The sequence below is a fragment of the Lolium rigidum genome, chromosome 3, assembly GCF_022539505.1.
Source record: "Lolium rigidum isolate FL_2022 chromosome 3, APGP_CSIRO_Lrig_0.1, whole genome shotgun sequence".
Classification (NCBI taxonomy): Eukaryota; Viridiplantae; Streptophyta; class Magnoliopsida; order Poales; family Poaceae; genus Lolium; species Lolium rigidum.
Window position 1 is genome coordinate 398,170,333 of NC_061510.1, and position 27,136 is coordinate 398,197,468.

At 46.7% G+C, this 27,136-nt stretch overlaps 3 protein-coding genes and 1 pseudogene across 3 annotated transcripts; 1 reads left to right on the forward strand and 3 right to left on the reverse strand.

The window, feature by feature from the left end:
• The first annotated feature begins 16,596 nt into the window (after positions 1–16,596).
• LOC124704584 (glutamate dehydrogenase 1, mitochondrial) lies at positions 16,597–19,997 on the forward strand. Its single transcript, XM_047236858.1, has 9 exons — positions 16,597–16,805; positions 16,937–17,077; positions 17,552–17,665; positions 18,027–18,248; positions 18,347–18,421; positions 18,625–18,741; positions 19,031–19,281; positions 19,416–19,491; positions 19,603–19,997. The coding sequence occupies exons 2-9, from the start codon at positions 16,970–16,972 to the stop codon at positions 19,873–19,875; spliced, it is 1,236 nt and encodes a 411-aa protein (XP_047092814.1). The 5' UTR covers positions 16,597–16,805; positions 16,937–16,969; the 3' UTR covers positions 19,876–19,997.
• A 211-nt stretch (positions 19,998–20,208) lies between these two features.
• LOC124701401 (uncharacterized N-acetyltransferase p20-like) lies at positions 20,209–20,766 on the reverse strand. The gene has a single exon (XM_047233451.1). The coding sequence runs from the start codon at positions 20,764–20,766 to the stop codon at positions 20,209–20,211; it is 558 nt and encodes a 185-aa protein (XP_047089407.1).
• Positions 20,767–21,060: 294 nt separating this feature from the next.
• On the reverse strand, positions 21,061–21,578 carry LOC124700878 (annotated as a pseudogene).
• Positions 21,579–24,543: 2,965 nt separating this feature from the next.
• LOC124700879 (uncharacterized N-acetyltransferase p20-like) lies at positions 24,544–25,493 on the reverse strand. Its single transcript, XM_047232938.1, has one exon. It carries the CDS (start codon positions 25,325–25,327, stop codon positions 24,764–24,766), a length of 564 nt encoding a protein of 187 aa, XP_047088894.1. The 5' UTR covers positions 25,328–25,493; the 3' UTR covers positions 24,544–24,763.
• Between the last annotated feature and the right edge of the window lie 1,643 nt (positions 25,494–27,136).

Here is a 27,136-nt window from a genome sequence, read left to right on the forward strand (position 1 = left end):
TCATTATAGATAAGAGGTGTTTAATGCACTAGCTACGATATTGGACCAGAAAGTCTAATACCAATGCAAGTTTTGATAAACATTTCTTCAAGAGATTGCTTTTATTTCAAAGAGCTATGTCCGTCAGCCTTCACCGGTTTACTAGAACTTCATGGAGCGCCTTTCCGGCCGCGTTCGCGATTCCATATCCGGAACAGGGAGTGACAGTCACGATTCTTTACACTCTGCGAGGTGTGTTGCTTTACCCATAAGAGATCTTAACCTTGGTGCCAACCGGGCAGCTTTCCCGTCCACACTTCCTTCGGTGTGAGGCCCGGTATAAGGTCTAGCCAATCATGTTTCTCCGCTACCTCGAACACCCACCCGTTGTTGCATGCCCCGACCCTGGGTCCTCGCCGGTCCCATTATTCCCACTCACGGGTGGACCCCGACCACGACAACAGTTTGGGACTCGTTAACCAAACTCCTTCGCCGGTAGCTGCAACCCATCATAGACCGCAATACCGTGGGGACTTAAGGCCTCCCCGACCAACCGCTTGCACTTCGAGCAACAAGTGTCTACGGACTATGCCGTGGGGACTTAAGGCTTCCCCGACCAACCGCTTGCCCCGACGAGATACAAGTGTCTACGGTAAAGCGCATCCGTTGATGAACGAGAGGTGGAAACACTTTTGACTACTCCGTCCCACTCCGGATCTTATGGTTAACACGGGTATTACGGCACAAGAATCACTGGCGACATTTGTTGTTTAATCCTAGATGGATATAAACCCGTGCAATGGAACCTCCACCATATCAACACAATCCATGGTTCCATTGCCCACCACATAGTCATATTCATAGTTATGAAAGTAGTGGTTTTGATTTTTATGCAATAGTGATAACCATAATACTTTGCAAGTAATTTGATAAAAATACTCAAATGACATGAGCAAGCGATGAACTTGCCTGAACACTGCAAAGTTTTGCAGTTGGAAGGTGTGGACTGACCCTTGTCCTCTTGTTCTGAAAAATAGCATCATTGTCCGATAATGGCAATGGTTAAAGAAGCATTTATGCATGATTCCAGTTTTAGGGTTTGTTTCCCCCTCCCGATGTCTTTATTATTTCATGTGAGAGGTTAATACTAAGAATCACTTAGGGATACTCTATTTAGGGTTAAATACAACCTTGAAATGTTGTCAAGGTGTTTTTAAAGTCCAAAATACTTTAATGTACTTATTTTCATTATTGAAAATAAAAGGTGTGATTTAAATGATTATTTAAATCATCAAATTTGAACTTATTCTTGTTTAACTTCAAAAATTCTATTTCATATTTTATTATGATAGAGATTTTTATACTCGAGTCAGTTTTCATATTTTAATTATTTTTTTGGAGCTATTCAACATTTAGTATGAATTTTCAAAGTTTCAGTATTTATAGAATTTGTGAAATACCAAATTTGCCCCTGGGCCCACCTGTCAGTGGAGCCCAGTGGGTTGGGTTAGACCAGCTCGGGTCCAACCGACCCGAGCAGTCGCTCACTCTCTCCCCCACCACGCCGCCTCGACGAACCCTAATCCCCTTCTCTCTGGCGACCTGTGTCGCCCTCGCCGTCGCCGGCCGATTCCGGCGAACTCCGACCGCCATGGCCCTCGCCATGGGGCGCAATCGAACCGCCTCGTGACGCCGGTCCTTCTCATCCGCGTCGATCTGGAGCTGGCGTTGCTCCAGCTCGTCCCCGACCCCCTCGCCGTGGCTAGGGTTACGGGATCCGTGGCGATCTCGCCGCTTCCAGGGTTCTCGGCGCGATAGCGCCGCCGTGGGCCTCGCCGCAGTGGTGCGGGGCGCTGCGGCGCTTGTCCGAGCGTGGCCTCGGCCTGGCCGGGTGCTACCGTGCACTCGGCACGCGCCGCCGTGGCCGCCATGGCCGCGACTGTTGTCTGCTCGCCTCGGGTACGTGCGCCACCCTCTCTCTCTCTCTCTCTCTCTCTCTCTCTCTCTCTCTCTCTCTTTACCGTCCTTCTTCTCCATCCTCTAGCTCTGGCCACGGCTACTCCACCTCGTGGAGATGCCTGCCGTGCTGATGCTCTGCTGCTGCGCCTAGCTAGCTGTGGATGCGCATGCTGCTCTGTTGCTGCTTTGATGCCTATGCCGTCGTGGCTGTTCATACGGCTCTCTGCTCTAGCTAATGCTTGTGCTGCTAAGCTTATGCTCATATATATGCTTGTTCTTCTTCTGTGCCGCTTCCATACTTGCTCATGACTTGCCATGTTGCTCCAGTTGTTGTTGCTGTGACTGGATAATCATGTTTGGCCCTGGTTTCTTGCCCCTGACTTGATTGTTGTGCTTAATCTTTGCATATATGCAAGTGCCAGTGCTTCTGGCTAGATCATTGTGTTCAAATTCATGATTATGTTCCAGTGAGCATCACTGTTGGCTTAGCAGTGGAATTCAGTGATGTATTGCTATGTGCTTTTCTTGTGTATTATGATCCTTTGGTTCATCAAGCCTTTGATGTGCTTCTGGATACAGTTATAAAGTCATTAATTCAGTTATCTAATTATTCAGTTATGGCTTGGTTGGATTTCTTCAGCAGCTGGTTAATTCCTGTTGTGGTACTAGGCTATGGCAATCTGTAGCAAGAGCTAGCAAGCTCTGATGATCCTCTGATCATCATTTGCTTGATAGTTATCTGTTGTGCTCCTTTCTGTGACTCTCTGGGGCTCCCTCTGTGCTGTTTATGCATCACACAGGCTTGGCCTGATGAGTGCTGTTGCTTGCTTAAGCATCAATTGATGCCTGTCATGATCCATTTGATCATTTGCAAGACCCTGGTGCATCAATTGTTTGTCTGTTTCATTTATCTGTTTATCCTTGCTTGATTAGATAGATAAATGATGTGAACTGTGATTCAGTGATGATCATTTTAATGAATTTGTTAGGGCTAGTTGGATGCCAACCACTGGTTGGGTACCCTAGCCCACTACTGAACCTATCTGGTGATGATGTGGTGGTTCTGAGTGTTGGCTTGTGGGTTGAGGTAGCCCTGGCAGCACTGTAATGCTGTCAAGGGTAGCTCCCCCCCTCTGTGGCTTGTTGTGGCTTGGTGGATACATCTCTGGGCAATACATGTTGGATTTCCAGTGCTCTTTGCTGTTGACAAACTAGAATAGGCACAAGTGCCTATCTTATCTATTTGATGGTTAGCAAACCATGTAGTGCTAGGTGAGTTGGGTAGGCTAGCTATGAATCTTTTCCTTGCTGGATGCTTTGGTTTATCTCAGTGATAATACAGTGGGTTTGACCATTGCTTCCCTGGAATGATTTCTTCTGGCTTAATTCCCTCTTTGCCAGCATCAAATGGTTTGATCACCAGATGATGATTTACACAGGGTAACCATACCCTTCTGTGCTCCTGTGATGCAAGCATGCTTATGTATGAGCAAGATATGATCTTGCTCAGGCTCTTGTGTGGTATACCTCACTCCAGCTCCTAGAAAGATTGTTGGTGTAGAGGTTTAGCTTCTGGTGGTTTGTTTGGCTTGCCCTGCTCCTCCCTGTGGCTTGATGCTTCCTGGTTATTTGCTGTGGTGGTGAAGATATGTTGAACAGCAGTAGCTGTTCAAGCTGTTCTTGTGTTCTTAGGCTGTTCTTGGCTGTTCTTACCAGTGAAGCCTGTCGATGGCTGATGCAAATGGCTAGGGTTTGGCTCTGAAAAGGTTATATATGGTGCTCTCTTGCTCTCCTTGGTCGACAGCTCTTGCTTGTCACTCTGGTGACTCACTGTGTGTGTGTGCTGCATGCACACAGCCCTGAGCAGGCTGTGTGTGTGTGTAGCGTGTGCTGTGCACCTGGTCCTGGAACTTGGCTGTGGCAAGGATCAGCTCGGCCACTTTGATCCTATCTGATCATTTCCTACTTTCATTTAATTTCTAACCTGCCAAGTGGCTATGCCACTTGGCATAACTTCTCTTTTGTTGTGTATTTGTGCAGGGACAATTTGATGATCAAGATGAAGATGATCTTGTAGTTTAGGATGTAATTTATTTATTTGTAATTTTCTTCTCCTTTTATTAAAGCAATTCTTGTAATGTGGTGTAATATTTATTTCAATTCTGGATAATGTAAAGACAATGTATCTTGTGTGATTATTAATAAAGCTCAAAGTTTCCCTAATGAGCTTTACTAAATAAATGTAATGTTTATATTCTTTGATTATTCATATTTGTTTAATGAATTACCTCAATTTTGAATTATGAGATATTCATATTATGTTTAAATTTGAAATTCAAAAGTTCTTGTATTTGAATTCAATCATACAACTTAAGTTGTAATGCAATACTCTCCTCTCTTCTCAAAACCCTAATTCAATTAGGTGAGTTGCAAGTTTGTCGCACTCTCGAAACCCTAACCCTGTAAGGTGTCGAGAGAGAAACTTGTCCCCCTTCGATGCAGTTTTTTGTTTAAAAGCGCGAAATTTCCCCGTAATTTACTATGCAATGCACATCCCTTTCTAAAATCTACCCCTCGATCGTCTCTAAACCTCGGGACATTACAGCCTTTCCTCCTTAAAGAAAACTTCGTCCCGAAGTTGTGGTTGTAATACCCGAACAGTTCGGGGTATGTTTTCCTCGAGTCTTCTTCTTTTTCCCGAGTGGCTTCCCTCTCGGGGTGATGCTTCCATTGTATCTTGCAATACTTGATCGCCTTATTTCTGAGTTGTTTCCAGCTTTCCTCGAGAATCTTGGCTGGCTTCTCGATGTATGTCAAGTCTGGTTGTAATTCCAGCTCATCATGTGATATTGGTTCATCTGGGGTCTTCAAACACTTTCTGAGTTGTGACACATGGAATACATTGTGAACTTGTGCTAACCTTCCCGGTAGATCCAATTCAAAGGCTAAACCTCGATTCTGACTCAGTATCTTGAAAGGTCCTATATATCTAGGACTGAGCTTTCCTTTTACTCCAAACCTCTGGAGTCCTTTCATCGGGCTTACCTTAAGATAAACCATGTCTCCAACTTGTGGTTCCCATGTTCTCCTCTTTTGATCGGCATAACTCTTTTGCCGACTTTGGGCTATCTTGAGCCTGTCTCTGATAATGTCAATGATTTGTTGTTTTTCCTTGACATAATCAGGGTTGAACTCTTTGCTTGCTCCGGCTTCATACCAACATATCGGTGATCTACACTTCCTTCCATAGAGAGCTTCAAATGGTGCCATCTTGATGCTGCTTTGATAGCTATTATTGTATGAAAACTCTGCTAGTGGTAAGTGCTCCTCCCATGATCCTCCGAAGTCTAGGGCACAAGCCCTAAGCATATCTTCTAAGATCTGGTTGGTTCTCTCGGTTTGTCCACCTGTCTGGGGATGATAAGCGGTACTATAGTCCAACTTGGATCCTAAAGCCTCGTGTAGTTGCTTCCGGAATGCTGATGTGAACACGGATCCTCGATCCGATACTATCTTCTTAGGCACTCCATGCTTACTCACGATCTCTTTGATGTAAAGATCGATAAGTTTCTCTCCTTTATCCTGCTGGTTTACCGCTAAAAAGTGTGCACTTTTCGTCAACCGGTCCACGATTACCCATATCATGTCCTTCTTTTTATTAGTCATGGGTAGTCCGGTGATGAAATCCATCCCTATTTCTTCCCATTTCCACTCTGGAATAGGTAAAGGTTGTAACTTCCCCGCCGGACTCCGGTGTTCAGCCTTCACTCTCTCGGCGTGTATGGCATTCCGCCACATATTGTGCTATCTCCCTCTTCATGTTATTCCACCGAATAGTTCCTTTAAGTCCATGTACATCTTTGTACTTCCCGGATGTATGGAATATGGTGTTTGATGAGCTTCCCGGAGTATTACTTCCTTAATTTCAGCAATATCCGGAACGCAAATCCTTTTCTCGGAACCATAATGATCTAGATTCTCCGCGGTGAAATTCTGATGGTCTTCCTTCATCTATTCTTCTCATCTCCTCCACGATGAATGGATCGTCCATTTGACCCATCATTATCTCATTCTTCAGGTTGACATTCAACTCATCGGCTACTTGCAACGCCGATAATCCTTCATGGGCTTCCTTCTCCCAAAGTTGTATTTGGGCTTGGCTTATTTCCTTCCTCAACTCCGGTGATATTTCTTGTTCCACTCCTCCGGTACTCTTCCTACTCGTGGCATCTGCTACAACATTAGCCTTCCCTGGTGTGTAATTGATTGTCAGATCATAATCCTTGATCAATTCTAGCCATCTTTTCTGTCTCATGTTGAGTTCCTTCTGAGTGAAGAAATATTTGAGGCTTTTATGATCTGTATAGAGCTCACACTTAGCTCCATAGAGAAAATGTCTCCATGTTTTGAGTGCAAATACGACTGCGGCTAATTCCAAGTCATGTGTTGGATAATTCACTTCATGAGGTCCGAGTTGCCTCGATCCATAAGATATCACTTTCCGATCTTGCATGAGTACGCAACCCAATCCATGTTTGGATGCGTCACAAGTACACGGTGTAATCCTTGCCAACTTCCGGAACTCGCTAACACCGGTGCCGTGGTGAGTTTCTCTTTCAGAGTTTGAAAACTCTTCTCACACTCCTCCGACCACACAAATGGTGTATTCTTCCTTAACAACTTTGTCATTGGTCCTGCTATCTTGGAGAATCCTTCAATGAATCTCCGATAATATCCTCGCCATTCCGAGGAATCCTCGGATTTCCTTGACAGCCTTGGGTGCTTCCCATTCTAGAACCGCCGCTACCTTACTCGGGTTGACAGCGATTCCATCTTTGCTAATGACATGACCAAGAAATTCCACTTGATCTAGCCAAAATTCACACTTACTGAAGTTTGGCGTAGAGTTGATGTTCCCTTAGTGTTTGCAACACTAACCTCAAATGTTCGGCATGTTCTGCCTTGTTCTTGGAATATATCAGGATATCATCGATAAATACGATGACAAACTTGTCTAGATATGGCATGAAGATCTTATTCATGAGATTCATGAATATTGCTGGGGCATTGGTTAATCCAAAAGGTACTACGAGATATTCATGATGTCCGTACCTCGAGACAAAGGCTGTTTTCGGAACGTCTTCCTTCTTGATCTTTATCTGGTGATAACCCGATCTTAGATCAATCTTGGAAAAGACTCCCGCTCCTCTAACTTGATCAAATAGATCTTGTATTCTAGGAAGTGGATACTTATTCTTGATTGTGACGTTGTTTAGATTCCCGTAGTCTCCGCACATCCTTCTTCCTCCATCTCTTTTATCCACGAAGATCACAGTGATCCCCATGGTGAAACACTCTCTTGAATGAATCCCTTTTGTTCCAAGTCATCCAATTGCTCCTTAAGTTCTTTCAACTCCTTGGGCCCCATCTTATATGGTGCTTTGGCAATCGGAGTTGTTCCTGGAATTAGGTCGATAGTGAATTCTATCTCCCTATCTCGGTGGCATACTGGTAATTCCGCAGAAACACATCCTGGAATTCATTTACTACAGGTATATCCTCTAACTTCACCTCCTTCATGCTGTTCAGCTGTAGCTCAACTTCAATCTGGGTATGTTTGTCTCCTTGGTAGATCATTCTACTTCCATCGGGGCTTTTCAATGACACCGTTTTGCTCACACAGTCGATCAATGCTCCATTAGTTTCCAACCAGTTCATACCAAGAATGACATCAATGTCCTTCATTGGTAAAATGAACAGGTCCGCGTCAAACGCGCACTTATTGATCATGATGACTTGTTTTTGTTTGGCATGGGTTACTACTATCGTTCCCCCGCGTAAAGTATGGTTATGGGTGTATCTAACTTAGTGCAACTAATCCCATGTTTGATGATGAATTGTTGAGAAATGAATGATGTAGTTGCACCGGTATCAAAAAGTACTTTGCCAGGATGAGTGAGTATCCGGAGCGTACCTATCACCGCCCGGTCGGAGTTGACCACCTCCTCCGGACCGGTACAGCTTCAGCTTGCCGAAGGGCTTCTTATTCTTCCAGCCTCCCTCCGGTGTTTCCTCGATTTCCTCCTCCTCCAGATTGACCTCCTCCAGTGTTTCTCTTGGGGCAGTCCTTCAAGCATGTGCCCCTCCCGGCGACAACCAAAGCATATAATCTTTGGCTTTCTTGCAATCCTTGGCAAAATGCCCCGGAAGTCCACAGATTCGACGCAAACCATTGGATTGGCAGTCTGAAACGCTTGGTTCTTCCTACTACCGTAGTAGTTACTGTTGTTGTTGTTGTTGTTGTTGTATCTTGGCTTGAAACTCAAGCTGGTATTGGGCTTGTTACTAACAAACCTCTTAGGCTCAAACTTGGCCTTCTTCCTCTTCTCTTCTTGCAGTTGTTTGAAGTCATCTTCAAGAGTGATGGCTGCATCCACCAACTCTTGAAACTCCGTTGCTCTCATCATACGGAGCTGTACCTTGAACTGGGGACTTAACCCCCTCAGAAATCTCTTCTTCTTCTTGTCCTCGGTGTTGACTTCTTCAACAGCGTACCGGGACAGCTTTAGAGAACTCCCCGACATAGGTCGGATTGCCTTGTCCTTCCGCTCGAGACTTTCAAATTCTCGACGCTTCAGCTCCACTATACTTTCAGTGGACATTGGATTCCCTGAACTTCCTTGCGAACTCCTCCCATGTGAATACCTTTCCAGCCGGATATACGGCTACAATGTTATCCCACCATGATGCGGCGGGTCCACACAACAAGTGTGTAGCATAACGGACCTTCTCCTGGTCATTGCATCCAACAGTGTTGAGCTTTCGCTCGTGTCCATGAGCCGATCTTCCGCGTCCATTGGCTCGGGCGCGTATGCAAAAGATATAGGCTTAGTGTTTTGGAAGTCCGCTAATGTGACTCCCGGGTTCTCAGTGTCTCTCCACCCTCGTTTTGCTGCAACAAATCCTGAAAGAATTTGTTCTCGCTGCTCCAGATGTTACCCGCTGTCGCTCCTCTACCAGCCGCATGTACCGGATAAAGTTTTGCTGCGTCATGGGTGGTGGTGGTGGTGGAACCGATCTCCGGCTGCACCCTCAGCCTCTTCCTTTTGTTTGGCTTCGCGCTCCATGCGCCGTGCTTCGGTCTCCTCTCCTAACGTTCCCGACATAACCCCCTAGTTCCGCAACACAAGATGATACTCATAGTTACTCCATGCGCAAGTTTTCCGAGCTCAACATTGTGCACGTAACTAGTCACGCAATGGAAATCAAGAAGCAAATCCAAATCATACAAAACATATACCATATATTTACATACTTAAGTGGTCTTATTACAATACTCAAGTCGATGTGAGTATGCAAACTCACTTATTAAAGTATATATACAAATTTCTACAAAATATTACACTCTACAATACACGTGGTACTTGTGTATTGTAGCTTGGCTTCTCTTGGTAGACTCTAGTCGATCTTCACTCCCGATACATTCCAGGCTTCCATCCGGTCGAACGTGTCGTTCTCCTGACAAAACCTGGAACATAAGGTCTCCCCGTTGGCCGATAGTCGGAATCCGATGATGATCCTAGGGCGAAATCAGTGTTCACAAACTGATCATTCAGTGCATCGTAATCCACCCAACGGGTGTACTCCCCTGTACCTACACCATAGGTATTTCCTACATTCGTATCCGACTCAACCTGTGTCGGATACCCTCCAACTTCCTCCTCATTCCATGGATAACTCTGGTGCTGGGACGTGGCATCTTCATTCATCTCCCCATCATAATACGCCGTGGTACTATGAGTTCCAGTATCCGATCCCCAACGCCAACCCCTAGAATTCTCGATAGGAGTCTCGGAACGCTGGTTGTTTCCGGATTCCTCTCCGCCTTCGTATCCCCCATAGGAACTACCCGATAGTTCCCGGTGTAACAGGTGTAGGTTCACGTGCAAGTGGATCAATACCGATGTAGTCACCAGCTGAATAAACCGGTGTGTGCACCACATTCTCCATAGGTTCTTTCCCTCTACTCTCCTCCTTGGGTTCGATGAATTCCTCAAGCATCGTATCAATTGCTCCTATCGATGATGATTCAACCGAAAGAGTAATGATATGAAGTTACGGCTATTGTCCATGTATTTGGCTGCTTCGGCTGGTTTGCTTTTGGCATATTTGAAATGGTTCAGCATGGGATCATTGTCCTCCTCCATATGAGGAATGTGTGTGAATTCGGAACCCATAAGCTCTTTCGTCTTATGCTCCCGAATATCGGTTATGGCTCTCATAACAGCTATATGGTAAGCTGTATTGGTTGTCCTAGCTTCACCAGCTGGCATGACTACGCTCATTCCCAAAGATTCGGGAAGTCGCAGTCCTACCCTGCACTTGGCCAACACCGGACCATCATAGAACATGTATTTCTTTACTGGAATCTGGGGATCGCACCCAAATTCCAGTAACATGGCTCGTAGGATATCAGCAAGTCCTCCTTGGTACTCGTTCAGTGTGGAATCCATAACTTTCACGTTTCTTCCCGGTCGTGAACTTGCCATGTTGGCTGTAGAAATAGAAAGATTATGAGATTAGTAATAATGCATCATAATAGAGATAATAAAGAATTATCGCACTAAAAGATATGATTGTTGTATTCTCAATTGAATATACACCATATTTTTAGAGAATTCTTTACTAATCCTATTTGACTCCTAACGTTTAGTCCCATTTACTAGGTTCCAACCTAAGGTCAAAGCTTTTGCTCGATACCAACCGTGGTGACCCCGCATACCACCGCATGTTGTAGTATGCCGGTCGTTGATATAACATTCACGAAGTACCATTCCGCAAATATTACATCCCTCGTAGTAGTACAACGAACATAGCAGGGTCCATAACTCATTCACTTATTATTACAATTATCATACACATGTCGTCTTGGAGCTCCTCTTGGGTCCTAAGAGGAATACTCCTGGGTTCGAGGCGAACCCAACTTAACTTACAATACCAGAGTCTCATTAAACTAAACATTTATTTCATCGAGCAGCTAAATACTAAGAGTTCCGGCTGCTCGGTTACTACTACTAGCGGATATTCCTAGGCTTGTTCTCCTCCGGAAGCCTCTCCGGATCCGTAGACTATGAGATAGTCTACGCCTTCAACTCCTCCTGAGAGGTCTGGTTCTTCGTAGCCGATGATCTCGGCTCCTTCATTGTTGTCGTAGTCCTCCTCCAGACGATTCGGACAATCTAAGCATGGGATTTAAGAGTGGTATGAGTACGAGCGTACTCAACAAGTTCATTATAGATAAGAGGTGTTTAATGCACTAGCTACGATATTAGACCGGAAAGTCTAATACCAATGCAAGTTTTGATAAACATTTCTTCAAGAGATTGCTTTTATTTCAAAGAGCTATGTCCGTCGGCCTTCACCGGTTTACTAGAACTTCATGGAGCTCCTTTCCGGCCGCGTTCGCAGCTCCTCATATCCCGGAACAGGGAGTGACAGGTCACAGCTCTTTACACTCGCAGAGGTGTGTTGCTTTACCCATAAGAGATCTTAACCTTGGTGCCAACCGGGCAGCTTTCCCGTCCACACTTCCTTCGGTGTGAGGCCCGGTATAAGGTCTAGCCAATCATGTTCCTCCGCTACCTCGAACACCCACCCTTTGTTGCATGCCCCGACCCTGGGTCCTCGCCGGTCCCATTATTCCCACTCACGGGTGGACCCCGACCACGACAACACCTTCGCCGGTAGCTGCAACCCATCATAGACCGCAATACCGTGGGGACTTAAGGCCTCCCCAGCCAACCGCTTGCACTTCGAGCGACAAGTGTCTACGGACTATGCCGTGGGGACTTAAGGCTTCCCCGACCAACCGCTTGCCCCGACGGATACAAGTGTCTACGGTAAAGCGCATCCGTTGATGAACGAGAGGTGGAAACACTTTTGACTACTCCGTCCCACTCCGGATCTTATGGTTAACACGGGTATTACGGCACAAGAATCACTGGCGACATTTGTTGTTTAATCCTAGATGGATATAAACCCGTGCAATGGAACCTCCACCATATCAACACAATCCATGGTTCCATTGCCCACCACATAGTCATATTCATAGTTATGAAAGTAGTGGTTTTGATTTTTATGCAATAGTGATAACCATAATACTTTGCAAGTAATTTGATAAAAATACTCAAATGACATGAGCAAGTGATGAACTTGCTCGAACACCGCAAAGTTTTGCAGCTTGGAAGGTGTGGACTGACCCTTGTCCTCTTGTTCTGAAAAATAGCATCATTGTCCGATAAGGGCAATGGTTAAAGAAGCAATTATGCATGATTCCAATTTTAGGGTTTGTTCCCCCTTCCGATGTCTGTTATTATTTCATGTGAGAGGTTAATACTAAGAATAATTTAGGGATACTCTAATTTAGGGTAAAATACAACCTTGAAATGTTGTCAAGGTGTTTTTAAAGTCCAAAATGCATTAATGGACTTATTTTCATTATTGAAAATAATATGTGTGATTTAAATGATTATTTAAATCATCAAATTTGAACTTATTCTTGTTTAACTTCAAAAATTCTATTTGATATTTTATTATGATAGAGAATTTTATGCTGAGTCGATTTTCATATTTTTAATTATTTTTTTGGAGCTATTCAACATTTAGTATTGAATTTTCAAAGTTTCATGTATTTTATAGAATTTGTGAAATGACCAATTTGCCCTTGGGCCCCACCTGTCAGGTGGCCCAACGGGTTGGGTTAGACCAGCTCGGGTCCAACCGACCCGAGCAGTCACTCACTCTCTCCCCCACCACGCCGCCTCGACGAACCCTAATCCCCTTCTCTCTGGCGACCCGTGTCGCCCTCGCCGTCGCCGGCTGATCCCGGCGAACTCCGACCGCCATGGCCCTCGCCATGGGGCGCAATCGAGCCGCCTCGTGACGCCGGTCCTTCTCATCCGCGTCGATCTGGAGCTGGCGTTGCTCCTGCTCGTCCCCGACCCCCTCGCCGTGGCTAGGGTTACGGGATCCGTGGCGATCTCGCTGCTTCCAGGGTTCCTGGCGCGATAGCGCCGCCGTGGGCCTCGCCGCAGTGGTGCGGGGCGCTGCGGCGCTTGTCTGAGCGTGGCCTGGCCTGGCCAGGTGCTACCGTGCACTCGGCACGCGCCGCCGTGGCCGCCATGGCCGCGACTGTTGTCTGCTCGCCTCGGGTACGTGCGCCACCCTCTCTCTCTCTCTCTCTCTCTCTCTCTCTCTCTCTCTCTTTATCGTCCTTCTTCTCCATCCTCTAGCTCTGGCCACGGCTACTCCACCTCGTGGAGATGCCTGCCGTGCTGATGCTCTGCTGCTGCGCCTAGCTAGCTGTGGATGCGCATGCTGCTCTATTGCTGCCTTGATGCCTATGCTGCTGTGCTGTTCATACGGCTCTCTGCTCTAGCTAATGCTTGTGCTGCTAAGCTTATGCTCATATATATGCTTGTTCTTCTTCTGTGCCGCCTCCATACTTGCTCATGAGCAAGCTGTGATGCTCATGGCTTGCCATGTTGCTCCAGTTGTTGTTGCTGTGACTGGATAATCATGTTTGGCCCTGGTTTCTTGCCCCTGGCTTGATTGTTGTGCTTAATCTTTGCATATATGCAAGTGCCAGTGCTTCTGGCTAGATCATTGTGTTCAAATTCATGATTATGTTCCAGTGAGCATCACTGTTGGCTTAGCAGTGGAATTCAGTGATGTATTGCTATGTGCTTTTCTTGTGTATTATGATCCTTTGGTTCATCAAGCCTTTGATGTGCTTCGGATACAATTATAAAGTCATTAATTCAGTTATCTAATTATTCGGTTATGGCTTGGTTGGATTTCTTCGAAGAACTGGTTAATTCCTGTTGTGGTACTAGGCTATGGCAATCTGTAGCAAGAGCTAGCAAGCTCTGATGATCCTCTGATCATCATTTGCTTGATAGTTATCTGTTGTGCTCCTTTCTGTGACTCTCTGGGGCTCCCTCTGTGCTGTTTATGCATCACACAGGCTTGGCCTGATGAGTGCTGTTGCTTGCTTAAGCATCAATTGATGCCTGTCATGATCCATTTGATCATTTGCAAGACCCTGGTGCATCAATTGTTTGTCTGTTTCATTTATCTGTTTATCCTTGCTTGATTAGATAGATAAATGATGTGAACTGTGATTCAGTGATGATCATTTTAATGAATTTGTTAGGGCTAGTTGGATGCCAACCACTGGTTGGGTACCCTAGCCCACTACTGAACCTATCCGGTGATGATGTGGTGGTTCTGAGTGTTGGCTTGTGGGTTGAGGTAGCCCCGGCAGCACTGTAATGCTGTCAAGGGTAGCTCCCCCCCTCTGTGGCTTGTTGTGGCTTGGTGGATACATCTCTGGGCAATACATGTTGGATTTCCAGTGCTCTTTGCTGTTGACAAACTAGAATAGGCACAAGTGCCTATCTATCTGATGGTTAGCAAACCATGTAGTGCTAGGTGAGTTGGTTAGGCTAGCTATGAATCTTTTCCTTGCTGGATGCTTTGGTTTATCTCAGTGATAATACAGTGGGTTTGACCATTGCTTCCCTGGAATGATTTCTTCTGGCTTAATTCCCTCTTTGCCGACATCAAATGGTTTGATCACCAGATGATGATTCACACAGGGTAACCATACCCTTCTGTGCTCTTGTGATGCAAGCATGCTTAAGTATGAGCAAGATATGATCTTGCTCAGGCTCTTGTGTGATATACCTCACTCCAGCTCCTAGAAAGATTGTTGGTGTAGAGGTTTAGCTTCTGGTGGTTTGTTTGGCTTGCCCTGCTCCTCCCTGTGGCTTGATGCTTCCTGGTTATTTGCTGTGGTGGTGAAGATATGTTGAACAGCAGTAGCTGTTCAAGCTGTTCTTGTGTTCTTGGCTGTTCTTGGCTGTTCTTACCAGTGAAGCCTGTCGATGGCTGATGCAAATGGCTAGGGTTTGGCTCTGAAAAGGTTATATATGGTGCTCTCTTGCTCTCCTTGGTCGACAGCTCTTGCTTGTCACTCTGGTGACTCACTGTGTGTGTGTGCTGCATGCACACAGCCCTGTGAGCAGGCTGTGTGTGTGTGTAAGCAGGTGCTGTGCACCTGGTCCTGGAACTTGGCTGTGGCATGGATCAGCTCGGCCACTTTGATCCTATCTGATCATTTTCTTATTTTCCTTTAATTTCTAACCATGCCAAGTGGCTATGCCACTTGGCATAACTTCTTTTTGTTGTGATTTTGTGCAGGGACAAATTGATGATCAAGATGAAGATGATCTTGTAGTTTAGGATGTAATTTATTTATTTGTAATTTTCTTCTCCTTTTATTAAAGCAATTCTTGTAATGTGGTGTAATATTTATTTCAATTCTGGATAATGTAAAGACAATGTATCTTGTGTGATTATTAATAAAGCTCAAAGTTTCCCTAATGAGCTTTACTAAATAAATGTAATGTTTATATTCTTTGATTATTCATATTTGTTTAATGAATTACCTCAATTTTGAATTATGAGATATTCATATTATGTTTAAATTTGAAATTCAAAAGTTCTTGTGTTTGAATTCAATCATACAACTTAAGTTGTAATGCAATACTCTCCTCTCTTCTCAAAACCCTAATTCAATTAGGTGAATTACAAGTTTGTCGCACTCTCGAAACCCTAACCCTGTAAGGTGTCGAGAGAGAAACTTGTTCCCCTTCGATGCAGTTTTTGTTTAAAAGCGCGAAATTTTCCCAGAATTTACTATGCAATGCACATCCCTTTCTAAAATCTACCCCTCGATCGTCTCTAAACCTGGGACATTACACGCACCTCGGCCTTGATGTCCTCGAACAGGGAAGCCACCGAGGATGCGTATTGTCGAAGACTGCAACATTCCTATGCTTCCATATTCCCCATGCATTGAGCATGAGCAATGACGAGGTACCCTTGCACAACTTGCGACGGGCGGTCCGCGCCACTAACGACCACCACTCCGCGATGTCACCCTCAACCGTTGGTGGCCCTGAGGTGGATCAAATTCATGACCGGACCTCATACCAGAACATCCGGTAAGAATGTGTGCCATAGTCTCCTCGGACTGATCGCTTAATGGGGCATCTCGCAGCGTGTGGTAGACCACGACGCGCAGGCCGCTCACTCGTCCAACATCTATAGAGGTAGGTCAACCATAAGAAAAACTTCACCCTAGGTGGCACCGAAGATTTCCAGTTCAGCCTCCATGAGCTCAATTAACCACCCCTGGAAGAGGGTGTCATAGCAGGACCGAGAAGAGTACTGAAAATCCGTCGTCCAATGCCAAATCATCCTGTCCGGCTTCGTTGATAGTCGAGCGCCTATGAGTCTGCTCATGGTCAGAGAGCCAAATCGCTAGGCGCACCAACTATGTCTCTTGATCAAAATTTCCCAAATACACCGGATCCAAAAGTATGTTCTTTTTATGGTAATTACTAATTAAGTTCCTATCTTTTTTAAGAAAACTGATTCGTATCCCCTTGTCAATAGAAGGGAAAATGAGTGATTTTTTTTTGCATAGATTAACACACACCTTCCTCTGGTATGCTACAATAGTTATTTACAAGCAGACAGGCCCCGGGTTTCTAGAGCAATTAATTGCAAATAGGGCAAGAATCAGATCTTGTACCATTTTTTGGGACTGCGAACCAGATCTTGTATTACGCCAGAGACAAATTTTTTGCGCCTCTGCTTTTTGAACTGATCCAGACTCCACCATGGAGCTTTGTGCGGCCTATATATACATATCACCTACCTGAAACGCCTCCACGATCTTTGTGCTGCTGCTGCCTGCCCCCTGCTCGCCAGTAACACTTTGCTACTGCTCCTACTCGGTAATATAAAAGTAGATTATCCTTTGGTTCCTTGCGCCGAGTCTGATTGGTTTATTTGATCTTTTTATCTCGCGTGATTAGATTCATTGGTTTCTTACTTACGCTGTTTGGTTTCTCGATCCGTTTTTCAGGGGCTGCTCCGGAGGGGAATTTGGTCGAACAGGATGAATGCATTGGCGGCGACCAGCAGGAACTTCAAGCAGGCGGCCAAGCTGCTGGGTCTCGACTCCAAGCTGGAGAAGAGCTTGCTCATCCCGTTCAGGGAGATCAAGGTGGTGATCCGGCCTTCTTACCTCAGAAAAATGATCCGAGTTTTTTGTTTTTGTATTGGCTCTGAAGGAGTGAATCTGGACACCCATGCTTGCTTTGGTTTATGGAGCCCAGTTGTTACTGAAAATTATCACCTTGGTCCTTGGGGTAGTTGACTAGTTGACCTATGATTATATTTCACCTTGTCCTAGATTTATGAGTTTTTAGTTTGATCACTAGATACTATTTCTTTATTAAATGCATTTTTATTTTGAGTGATTTTTTAGTTTTTAGTTTGATCACTAGATACTATTCTCTCACACATTCTCAATCGCTGTGTCCCTGTCAAGTTATTTTGAGTGATTTTCCTGCTAAATTTGGCAAAAAAGAGTGGTTGACATGACCTTGTACTCACTTGCTTTGTAAGGTTAAGCTGTCTATGCAAGTGAAGTGTTTTGCATATATGCTTCATTAACATGCTGCTTGTGTGGTTGCAGGTTGAGTGCACGATTCCGAAAGACGATGGGACATTAGCATCCTATGTTGGGTTTAGGGTGCAGCATGACAATGCCAGGGGCCCTATGAAGGGTGGAATCAGATACCACCATGAGGTGAGAATAAACATATATTCCTAGGTTCTTCTGCTCTTCAGTGATACAACCAGCCAGTATTTGATTCTTGCGGCACCGACTTGAAATGGCCCTTCAGCATACATTCTACTTTGATCAGGAATCTTCTGTACTTAGCGAGTTAGCGCAATCCTTTCAAATAGTTGAAATGACTAATTGTTCAACTCACAGCTGGTTCTGCACCATTTGCAATATCTACCTGTAGTAATGTAGAACAAATTATTCTGTAACATGGAAACTAGTGACATCTCACTAAAGGTCTAAATCTGTCATACACCACACCAGCCTGGATTTTGTGTTATCATAAGAAGTCCTTGCACTGAAAGTTTATCATAAAATTCAGGTTGAACCTGACGAGGTCAATGCCTTGGCACAACTAATGACATGGAAAACAGCTGTGGCTAATATCCCGTATGGTGGAGCTAAAGGTGGAATAGGATGCAGCCCTGGAGACTTGAGCATATCGGAGCTTGAAAGGCTCACCCGTGTTTTCACCCAAAAAATCCATGACTTGATTGGCATCCATACCGATGTTCCAGCTCCTGATATGGGCACCAACGGACAGGTTATTTCCCCTTGTATATTTGTTTGTATGCAAGAATATCGTGAGAATTAATAATCTGTATTCTCATATGGATTCTCTTGCTTCTTGCATCGAGGCAGACAATGGCATGGATACTGGATGAGTACTCCAAGTTTCATGGTTACTCACCTGCTGTGGTGACAGGAAAGCCTGTGGTAAGTCTCCATCCTGCAGTGCAAATGATGTTTTGCAGATGAATTTGCAAGACACCATGGAGAATTCTAACAGTTTTCTTGTCAAGATATGATGCTTAGCATACATATTATTGTTCAGATGGAAGAACCAGGAGCTGATTGTTCTGAGAAATGTGGTTTCTAGTTATCCCTACACATGTTCCTGAACTTTTTGCTCAATGCAGGACCTTGGAGGATCACTGGGAAGAGATGCAGCTACTGGAAGGGGAGTCCTGTTTGCTACTGAAGCCTTACTTGCAGAGCATGGCAAGACCGTCGCAGGCCAGCGTTTTGTAATACAGGTAAATAACGTGTAGGTCAAGCTCTTTGAATTTAAAAGTAATTAAAACAATGAGCAGTTGATAATTCAGTCTGGTATGAGTCATGAAGCCTCATTATATTAATGCAACATGGATTAAGAAATACTACTAGTAAAGAACTACACAGTGTCAGTGGATCGCATGATATGTGCCTTTGAGAACTTTATGGTTACAAAAGGGGCCACTATTACCTTTTTTGGCCTACATTTGCATTGAAAAGCTGGATAGCTGATCACACATAAGCAACTATTTACCTTGCTCCCCTTTTCAGGGATTTGGTAATGTGGGCTCCTGGGCTGCTCAACTGATCACCGAAGCTGGAGGTAAGGTGATTGCCATCAGCGACGTCACAGGAGCCGTCAAGAACATCAACGGCCTTGATATTGCCAAGCTAATGAAGCACTCAGCGGAGAACCGCGGGATCAAGGGCTTCCAGGGCGGCGACGCGGTCGACTCGAACTCTCTTCTCACAGAGGATTGTGACGTCCTCATCCCTGCAGCATTGGGTGGAGTCATAAACAAGTAATCTTCTCCTTCCTCATTGTAGTTCATTTCATCCTAACTTCTGTCAGATTTAGAGGTGCGAGTTCAGTTACAGTAACCTTCTGGCTGTTGCAAAAGAAACATTCGTCTTGACCATGATTATTTTCCCTCAGGGACAACGCTGATGATATCAAAGCAAAGTACATCATCGAGGCTGCCAATCACCCCACAGACCCCGAGGCAGACGAGGCAAGAACATCATTTTTTTTCTGCCTTGAAAACCAAAGATCGTATTACCTGACTGACTTCACATACTGACAGTAATGAAATGTGCCGCTGCCTGCTGAATTCTATGAGCAGATATTGGCGAAGAAGGGTGTGCTGATCCTGCCTGACATCCTGGCCAACTCGGGCGGCGTGACGGTGAGCTACTTCGAGTGGGTGCAGAACATCCAGGGCTTCATGTGGGACGAGGAGAAGGTGAACCGTGAGCTCAAGACGTACATGACCCGCGCCTTCAGGGACACCAAGGAGATGTGCCACAGCCACCACTGCGACCTCCGCATGGGCGCCTTCACCCTCGGCGTCAACCGGGTCGCCCGCGCCACCGTCCTCCGCGGGTGGGAGGCATGAGCTCCGGCGGCCACACTGATCCCTTCGTGCTCTCTGGTCATCTCCTGCCTCACCGGTCAATGGCGATTCGGTCGAATTACAGCTCAACGAAAGAACTCAATAAGTCCGTTTGTTCTGTCAATCTTTGGGGGATGACAGACAGACGGAGCAGTCGTAGCATCGATCTCTACGGGGCGTTGTATCGTCTTCTTTGGAATTTGCAGCTGAAATGCGGGAATGTAATCTAGTTTCTTGGGAACTTTGATCACGCGTTCATGTGATGAAATTTGGAAATCTGTTGTCACGCGTTCATTTGAGTGCCATGGCATTGGCAACAAGATGGTGTACAGTACATCAGTCGAGGAGTGGATCGGTGGAGATGACGCTGTAGACGGCCACGTCCGTGAGCCGGCCCTCGACGGCTCGGTAGCTCCGCAGCACGGCCTCGAGGCGGAACCCGGCGTCCTCCAGCACGCGCCGGGCCGCGGCGTCGTCGGCGTCCACGAGCGCCTCCACGCGCTCCACGCCCTCCAGGTCGCCGAACGCCGCGGACGCCGCGCGTCTCAATGCCACCGCAGCGGCCGCGCCCATGCCCCAGTGCGCGCGAGACAGCGCGATCCCGACCTCCGCGCGGCACCGGTCGTCCGTCGACGTGACGGACACCGCCCCCACGACGGCGCCGGATAGGCAGACGGCGCGGAAACAGGGGTGCGGGAGCACCGTGTCCCGGAGGAACGCGAGCAGCGCGTCGCGGGACGGGTTGGGGTAGGAGCACCACGTCGTGGAGGCCGTCGGCAGTACTATGGGATCCGATGCCCAGGACGCCATGGCGTCGACGTCGGCGAGGTCGAATGGCCGGAGTGTCACCCTGCCCACGTGCTCCGGCGCCCGCGCAGCCGCTTCTTGCTCCATCTCCGAGCCTAATTGTTTGGACAGAGTAATACCAAGATTAAACTACGAAATGGTCGGCAGGTTGCTCCAAGAGAGTGTCCGTGTCGGCATCGTGAACGATGATGGTGAGCCAACCACGGCCACCTGGTTGTCGCGTTGCGTCTGGAAATGGCAGGACCCCATCCAACTGTTGTCGTCGCCGTCAGTCGGTAGCTCCGTCGAGTCACTGATCGAACACGCAACACAAGAAACTAACTGCAAACATGAATTTTATTTCACTCGACGCTACAGCATGTCGCGTTCACCAAATGCAGTTCACTGGGGTAAGGGGTCGCCGGAGACGAAGCTGTACATGACGATGTCCCGGGCGCGGCCCTTGTGCCAGTAGTGCCTCCGGAGCACGCCCTCGCGCCGGAACCCGGCCTTCTCCACCCCACGCGGTGCGACGCCGCGTTGTCCACGTCCACGAGCGCCTCCACGCGGGCCAGCCCCTCCACCTCGCCGAAGACCGCGGCGAGCGCGCGCCGCACGGCGGCCGTGGCCACTCCCCGGCCCCAGTGCGCGCGGGCCAACACGTACCCGAGCTCCCCGCGGCACGCGTCCGCCGTGGGTTCCAAGGACACTGCGCCCACGGGGCGGGCTTCGCCGTCGCCGGCGAGGCAGATGGCGCGGAACCAGGGGTGCGGTAGCGCGGTGTCGTGGAGGTAGGCGAGTAGCGATTCCGTGGATGAGTAAGGTTCCCAGCGGCAGAAGGCGGCGACCTCGGGGTCCGACGCCCATGTCATCATGGCGCCCACGTCCGAGAGCTCGAAGCGGCGGAGGGTCACCTCCATGGCCGTGAAATCGTGTCTGCGACTCTGCGTGCACGAGTGGCCTTGTCGCGGCTTTACTCGTCGGTTTGGTTCACCTATGTAGTCGGTTGATGACACTTCAAATCTCTTCTAGTTTAAGGCCTTGTTTGGATACACCGTATTGGGAGAACTAGTTTTCCGTAACCCTGCGTAACTGTCTAACAAACTAAATCCGTGTTTGGCTGCGACAACAAAAACGGGGATTACTAAAAATCGGTTTCCACAAAGCCAGGAATATGCGTTTTGGCCAAAACGACTAATAGTCGTTTTTGTAGAAACACGATCAAAGAAAACTCAATCTCAACAAACTTTTTTTGGCCGCTCCTTCCTCAACGTGCTGGCGACTACCATGGGCGTCGATGCCGTCGGCATCGCATCCGAGCTCTCCTGTGTGGGGGACGATGCCACAGGGGACGGGGTCGCGGCCGGTGGCGTTGTCCAGGCTCTCGAGCTTTTTCTGGGTACCACTGCTACGGGCTTCGGAGCGGTCGGCGTTAGGCACCTTGCGAGCTCGCGAAGCTCGGCTGTGCTGGATTGGAGGTGCGAAGTGGAGAGAACCAGGGAAGGGGATGAAGTTCTGTAGCTGGAGGAAGACAAGAAGATAAAGCTAGCTCCTCAACGGGTAGGCCAAACAGAGCACGTCTTAAACCAGTTTAAGGTTTTCCTAGGCCAAACGTGTTTTTCCATGGGCCTATTCCTAACAGAATTTTTAGTAAACCCGATTTTCCAGAAAATATACGTAAAACCTGTTTTGCTAAAACGTAGGGCTAATCCACGGCATCCAAACAACCACTAAATGTTTTTAAATGGAAACTTACCGACTTTGGTATATTTACTGTAAAATCTTTGTATTTGGACTTGATAAATGGTTCATACTAAGTTCTTACATAAGTGCCTATGGAAGATTCAAATCCCGTTTAAGATAAAAATCTTCATGTGGTTCCTAAATAATAAAGTGTTATTAACAAAGGATAATTTAGCCAAACGAAAATGAAATAGGTGTACAAAGCGTTGTTTCTGTGACTCAACCGGATCGATACATCATTTGTTTCTATCATGTCCTTTTGCCCGAATTATTTGGCGCATTATTTATTTTGCATTTAACATTTTACCTCTAACTAATATTACTAATATGTTTGGTAATTGATTGAATGGTGTAATTAAGAATGATAAACCATTGGTGTTTCAACTTTATGTTAGGCTATTTGTACATATAGAAATAACTATGTTTTTTATAAACAAAAGGATACTAATTTTTTGCAGGTTATTCATCGAGCTGCGTACTGGATCCAACTTTGGGCATATCTTCTCCCACAGGATCAACAGGAGGCTATGGTTACTAGATGCAACTATTGATGATCGCTCATGACTTTTATTTTCAGGCTACTGGCTGGGGTCACAGTAGTAGAATTCAAGATGGGTAGAATTTTGCTGCTTTTCATTTTTGGTTGGTTGATTCATGTCTGTACCTTAGCCAATCCATGATTGTAATACGTTTAATTTTCTAAACTCTACAATAAATAAAAAAGCTATGTGCATCACTCGATGCAGAGGCCGTGGCTATACTCCCATTCAAAAAAACGTTGTTATCGGCTAAAGCATTTGGAGTCCCATGTCCCCTAAATTGTTATCGGTGAGATGTTGCCTAAATGCAATAGGTGTTCAAAATAACCTTCCCACACTAAAAAACGACTATTTTTTAGTGTGGGAGTTAGAAATCAGTGCTCCAGCAAGTAAATTATTCCAGCACATGGGATAAAGCGGCGACTTCCCTCTAGCGCACCGTAAACTGAGTGATCGTGTGAAACCCAACTGCCAACTTGATTTCCCTCTCCTGCGCGCTCTTGCTGTCGCAGATTCCTCCATTCAGATTATTTTTCGATAAAGGAAATATATGGATATCGTGAAGATACCAACTTACCTAGCCTCTGCAACACAGTTAAAAAAGATGTCTTCAAGAATAAAATAATGCACAAGCGTCGTTATCGCCCTTATCATAGATCATAGGTTTTCACCTAGAAGAGAGTTTGCGCTTATAAAAATAATGCATTCAACAAGGTCATTGCCAGCAACAACCAGACATTGGGTTTTTAGCCTGTAAGTTTAGACTCTGAATTTCTTTTGTGTCGTCGCCTTCACTCGCCGATGCCGGTCCTCCAAATCATGAGTCACCAACCCAAAACCTCATCCCCACAAAGACTCGAACTACCATTACCAGTTCTGACTTTCATGCCATTCTCCGCGACTGACATCACCATGGAACTAAGGAGATGTACCACGATGGTAACTGACTGCAGAGTTTTGCATGGCTCACTCTAAAACCAAACGATCAGAAAAATATGGTTGTGCGTGACCGAATACCATCCTATCGAGCAATCTCCGACATGTTATCCATTGGATTTCGCTAGCCGGGCCTTCCGAAACTCAGCACTTCATCCAGATCAATAGGACTGCCGCCTTTATTCAGGCGAACCAACGGCCTCCACACCGCCGCTCGCGAACCGATCCCCTCCAGTGAAAGAGGATGCCCTACCGCGTGCACCACGCCACCTCCCAATGCATCTCCCAGCGATCGACAGCCACACCCAAGATGGATCTAGGTGGTATCCTAGTCCTACAACCGCCGCATCATCCCATATCTTAGTGTCCAATGATAGCCCTGCCGCCACGAACAGGGCATCGCCCCATCGCCATGGGAAGGAGCTCCCACCTCGCACGGACGCCAACCTGAAGGAGACGCCGTCGCCGCAAGGCCGGGATCGCCGCCCCAACCTCCACGCGCAGAAGACAGCCAACGCCATCCCCAGCCACCACCCTTCGGCAGCAGGCCCGCCATCACCGGGGCCCAGGCCGGTGGTATTGGGGTTTGGTTGTTTGGTAGCTAGGGTTTGGCCCTGGTGTCGCCCAAGAGGAGAGCGACACGGGAGCCTCTTAGCCAGATTATAAGTGAATAAACGATATAGTCATACAAATGGAAAAGTAAAGATACATTTAGAATTTCCACACCAATGAAATCATTGTAGTCTTGGTTCATACAACAATAATGAAACAGCTAGGAAAAAAATACTGGAGTGCCACTGGACCTGGACCTGAAAACTAACCATGAGCTATGTACAACGTACGTTGAGACCAGACCAGAGACCACTGTTCGCATCCATAGGGATCGGTCAGTCGAGCAGCACCGTGTCGGTAGAGATGAAGCTGTGGATGACCATGTCCTTGACGTTGCCCTTGAGCACGCAGTACCTCCGCAGGACGGCCTCCCTTGTGAACCCGGCCTTCTCCAGCACCCGCTGCGACGCCGCGTTGGGCACGTCCACCAGCGCCTCCACGCGCAGCAGGCCCTCCAGCTCGCCGAACACCTGGGCCACCGCCCGCCGCACGGCCGCCGTGGCCACGCCCTTGCCCCAGTGCGCGCGGGCCAGCACGTAGCCGAGCTCCGCGCGGCAGCCGTCGTCCGTGGGCGACACGGAGATCGCGCCGACGGGGCGGTCGTCGCCGGCGAGGCAGATGGCGCGGAACCAGGGGTGCGGCAGCACGGCGTCGCGGAGGAAGGCCAGCAGGGGCTCCGTGGAGGTGTAGGGCTCCCAGCGGCACGGGGCGGCCGCCAGCGGGTCCGACGCCCACGCCATCATGGCGTCCACGTCGGCGAGCGTGAACCGGCGGAGCGTCACCTCCACGGCCGCCTTCTTCGCCGGCGGCTGCGCTCCTTGGCCGGTTGACTGCTCCATTTTCCTGTGTGCTGCTGCTAGCCTAGCTGCTAGTGTGGGTTTCCGTGTTTATAGGCGGATCGATCAGGCAGAGCAAGCGCCTGCTCTGTTTGACCGCATCACGCACTAGTTGACCTACTGTGGCTTTGGGGATCTTGATGACCAAGTTTGCTGCTAGCTGAAAGTACATGGCGAGTGGCAACGACAGATGAGAAAATGACAAGCTAGTGACAGTGATGATGGCGAGAGGCGAAGGTCGGAGGAAGGAGCTATGAGGGTGGCTGTCGGGCGTCGGGCCGTCGGCTACACCAATCAATAGTCAACCTGACCGTGAGGTTTGACGAAGAAAGCAACTTTTCATTTCAACAAATTGAGAATTGGGGTCGGAGCAGGCCAGGCCGTATGCATTTTGGCCCACCGTTCTCTACAAAAAAAAATCTCAATGTATTCAGATTTTCACGGGCTTTTTTCTTGCAGAAAAAAGGAGAATGTTGAATATAAATACACTGCCTAGTCTCTTTCCATCAGTTAGAACTTTTGGTTTAATTGGCTAGTGCAGCAATCTTCCATGGTATCAGAGCCAAGAGGTTTCAAGTTCACGCTAAGGACTAAAATAGCCTAGACGTGAGGGGGAGTGTTGAATATAAATATACTGCCTAGTCTTTTTCCATCTTTTCGGACTTTTGGTTCAATTGGCTAGTGCAGCAATCTTTCAGAGAGAACTAACTTCGTTATTAGCACGAATCACGATATAAATCAAATGGTGACAAACTTGACTAAGCACGAAGTTAGTTCTCAGCTAGCCGAGAACTAGCAAATCCCCAGGAAAAACGGTTTTGTTAATGCTTAGGTTTTTTTATAATGGTGTTTTATTGCTTAAAGAGTTTAAGTATTAACATCTGATCTCCAATGCACACAGCCATACCAATCCAATCCAGATGTTACATAAATATAAGAAACTAAAGTTCTTAACAAAAACTGGAGTAGAAAATAAAAGAAACCTAAGGTGAAGGAGGCCCAATCCGTAGATTACGTTGCCGTCAATGTTGGGAAAACATATCCCTTACCGTATCCTCCAATCGTGTAGATACCTCCGTAAATAGGCCACGATGTTCCACACGCTGTAGAGGCAACCACAAAAAGAGCGTAGTTGTGCACCGGTAGATGACCTGCATAAGAGAATCATTTTCATTGTTAAAACCTTATCGTTTCTACATAGCCAAAGCAATCAAATAATGGCAATCGTTTCAGCCTAATAATTAGCTTGAACCTAGGATCCGCACCATTGAGCAAGTTGTTGAATATATTCACAGCGCTACGTGGTGGGTACCAGGTAGAATCTATTTGGATGGCCGACCATATAGATCTAGCAAATTTGCATTGGAAGAATAAATGTTTTATAGTCTCGTCATGGTGACAAAAGACACGTTTTACTTCCCTACCAATTGCGTTTTGCAAGGTTATCTTTTGTAAGAATTACCCCTCAACAAAGATACCACAGAAACACCTTAGTTTTAAGCGGGTTATTCATGTTCTAATTTTTCTTATTATTATCATTTAGTACCTAAGGATGGAAGTATTGTACATGGAAGCCACCAAGAATTTTACACTCTCAATAAGATTCTAACGAAATACATCAGAACCATGCGTCAAATGGACCGCATCCAGACGCTTTAACAAGTCATTCCATAATGCTTGCCTAGGACCAATAAGACTTCTTTTGAACAATACATTTGATGGGGAAGATTCCAAAACCTTAGCGAGCGTATCACTCTTATATCACACACACTATTGTACAATGGGTGTATATGGTTCTCGAAGAGTGGCAAT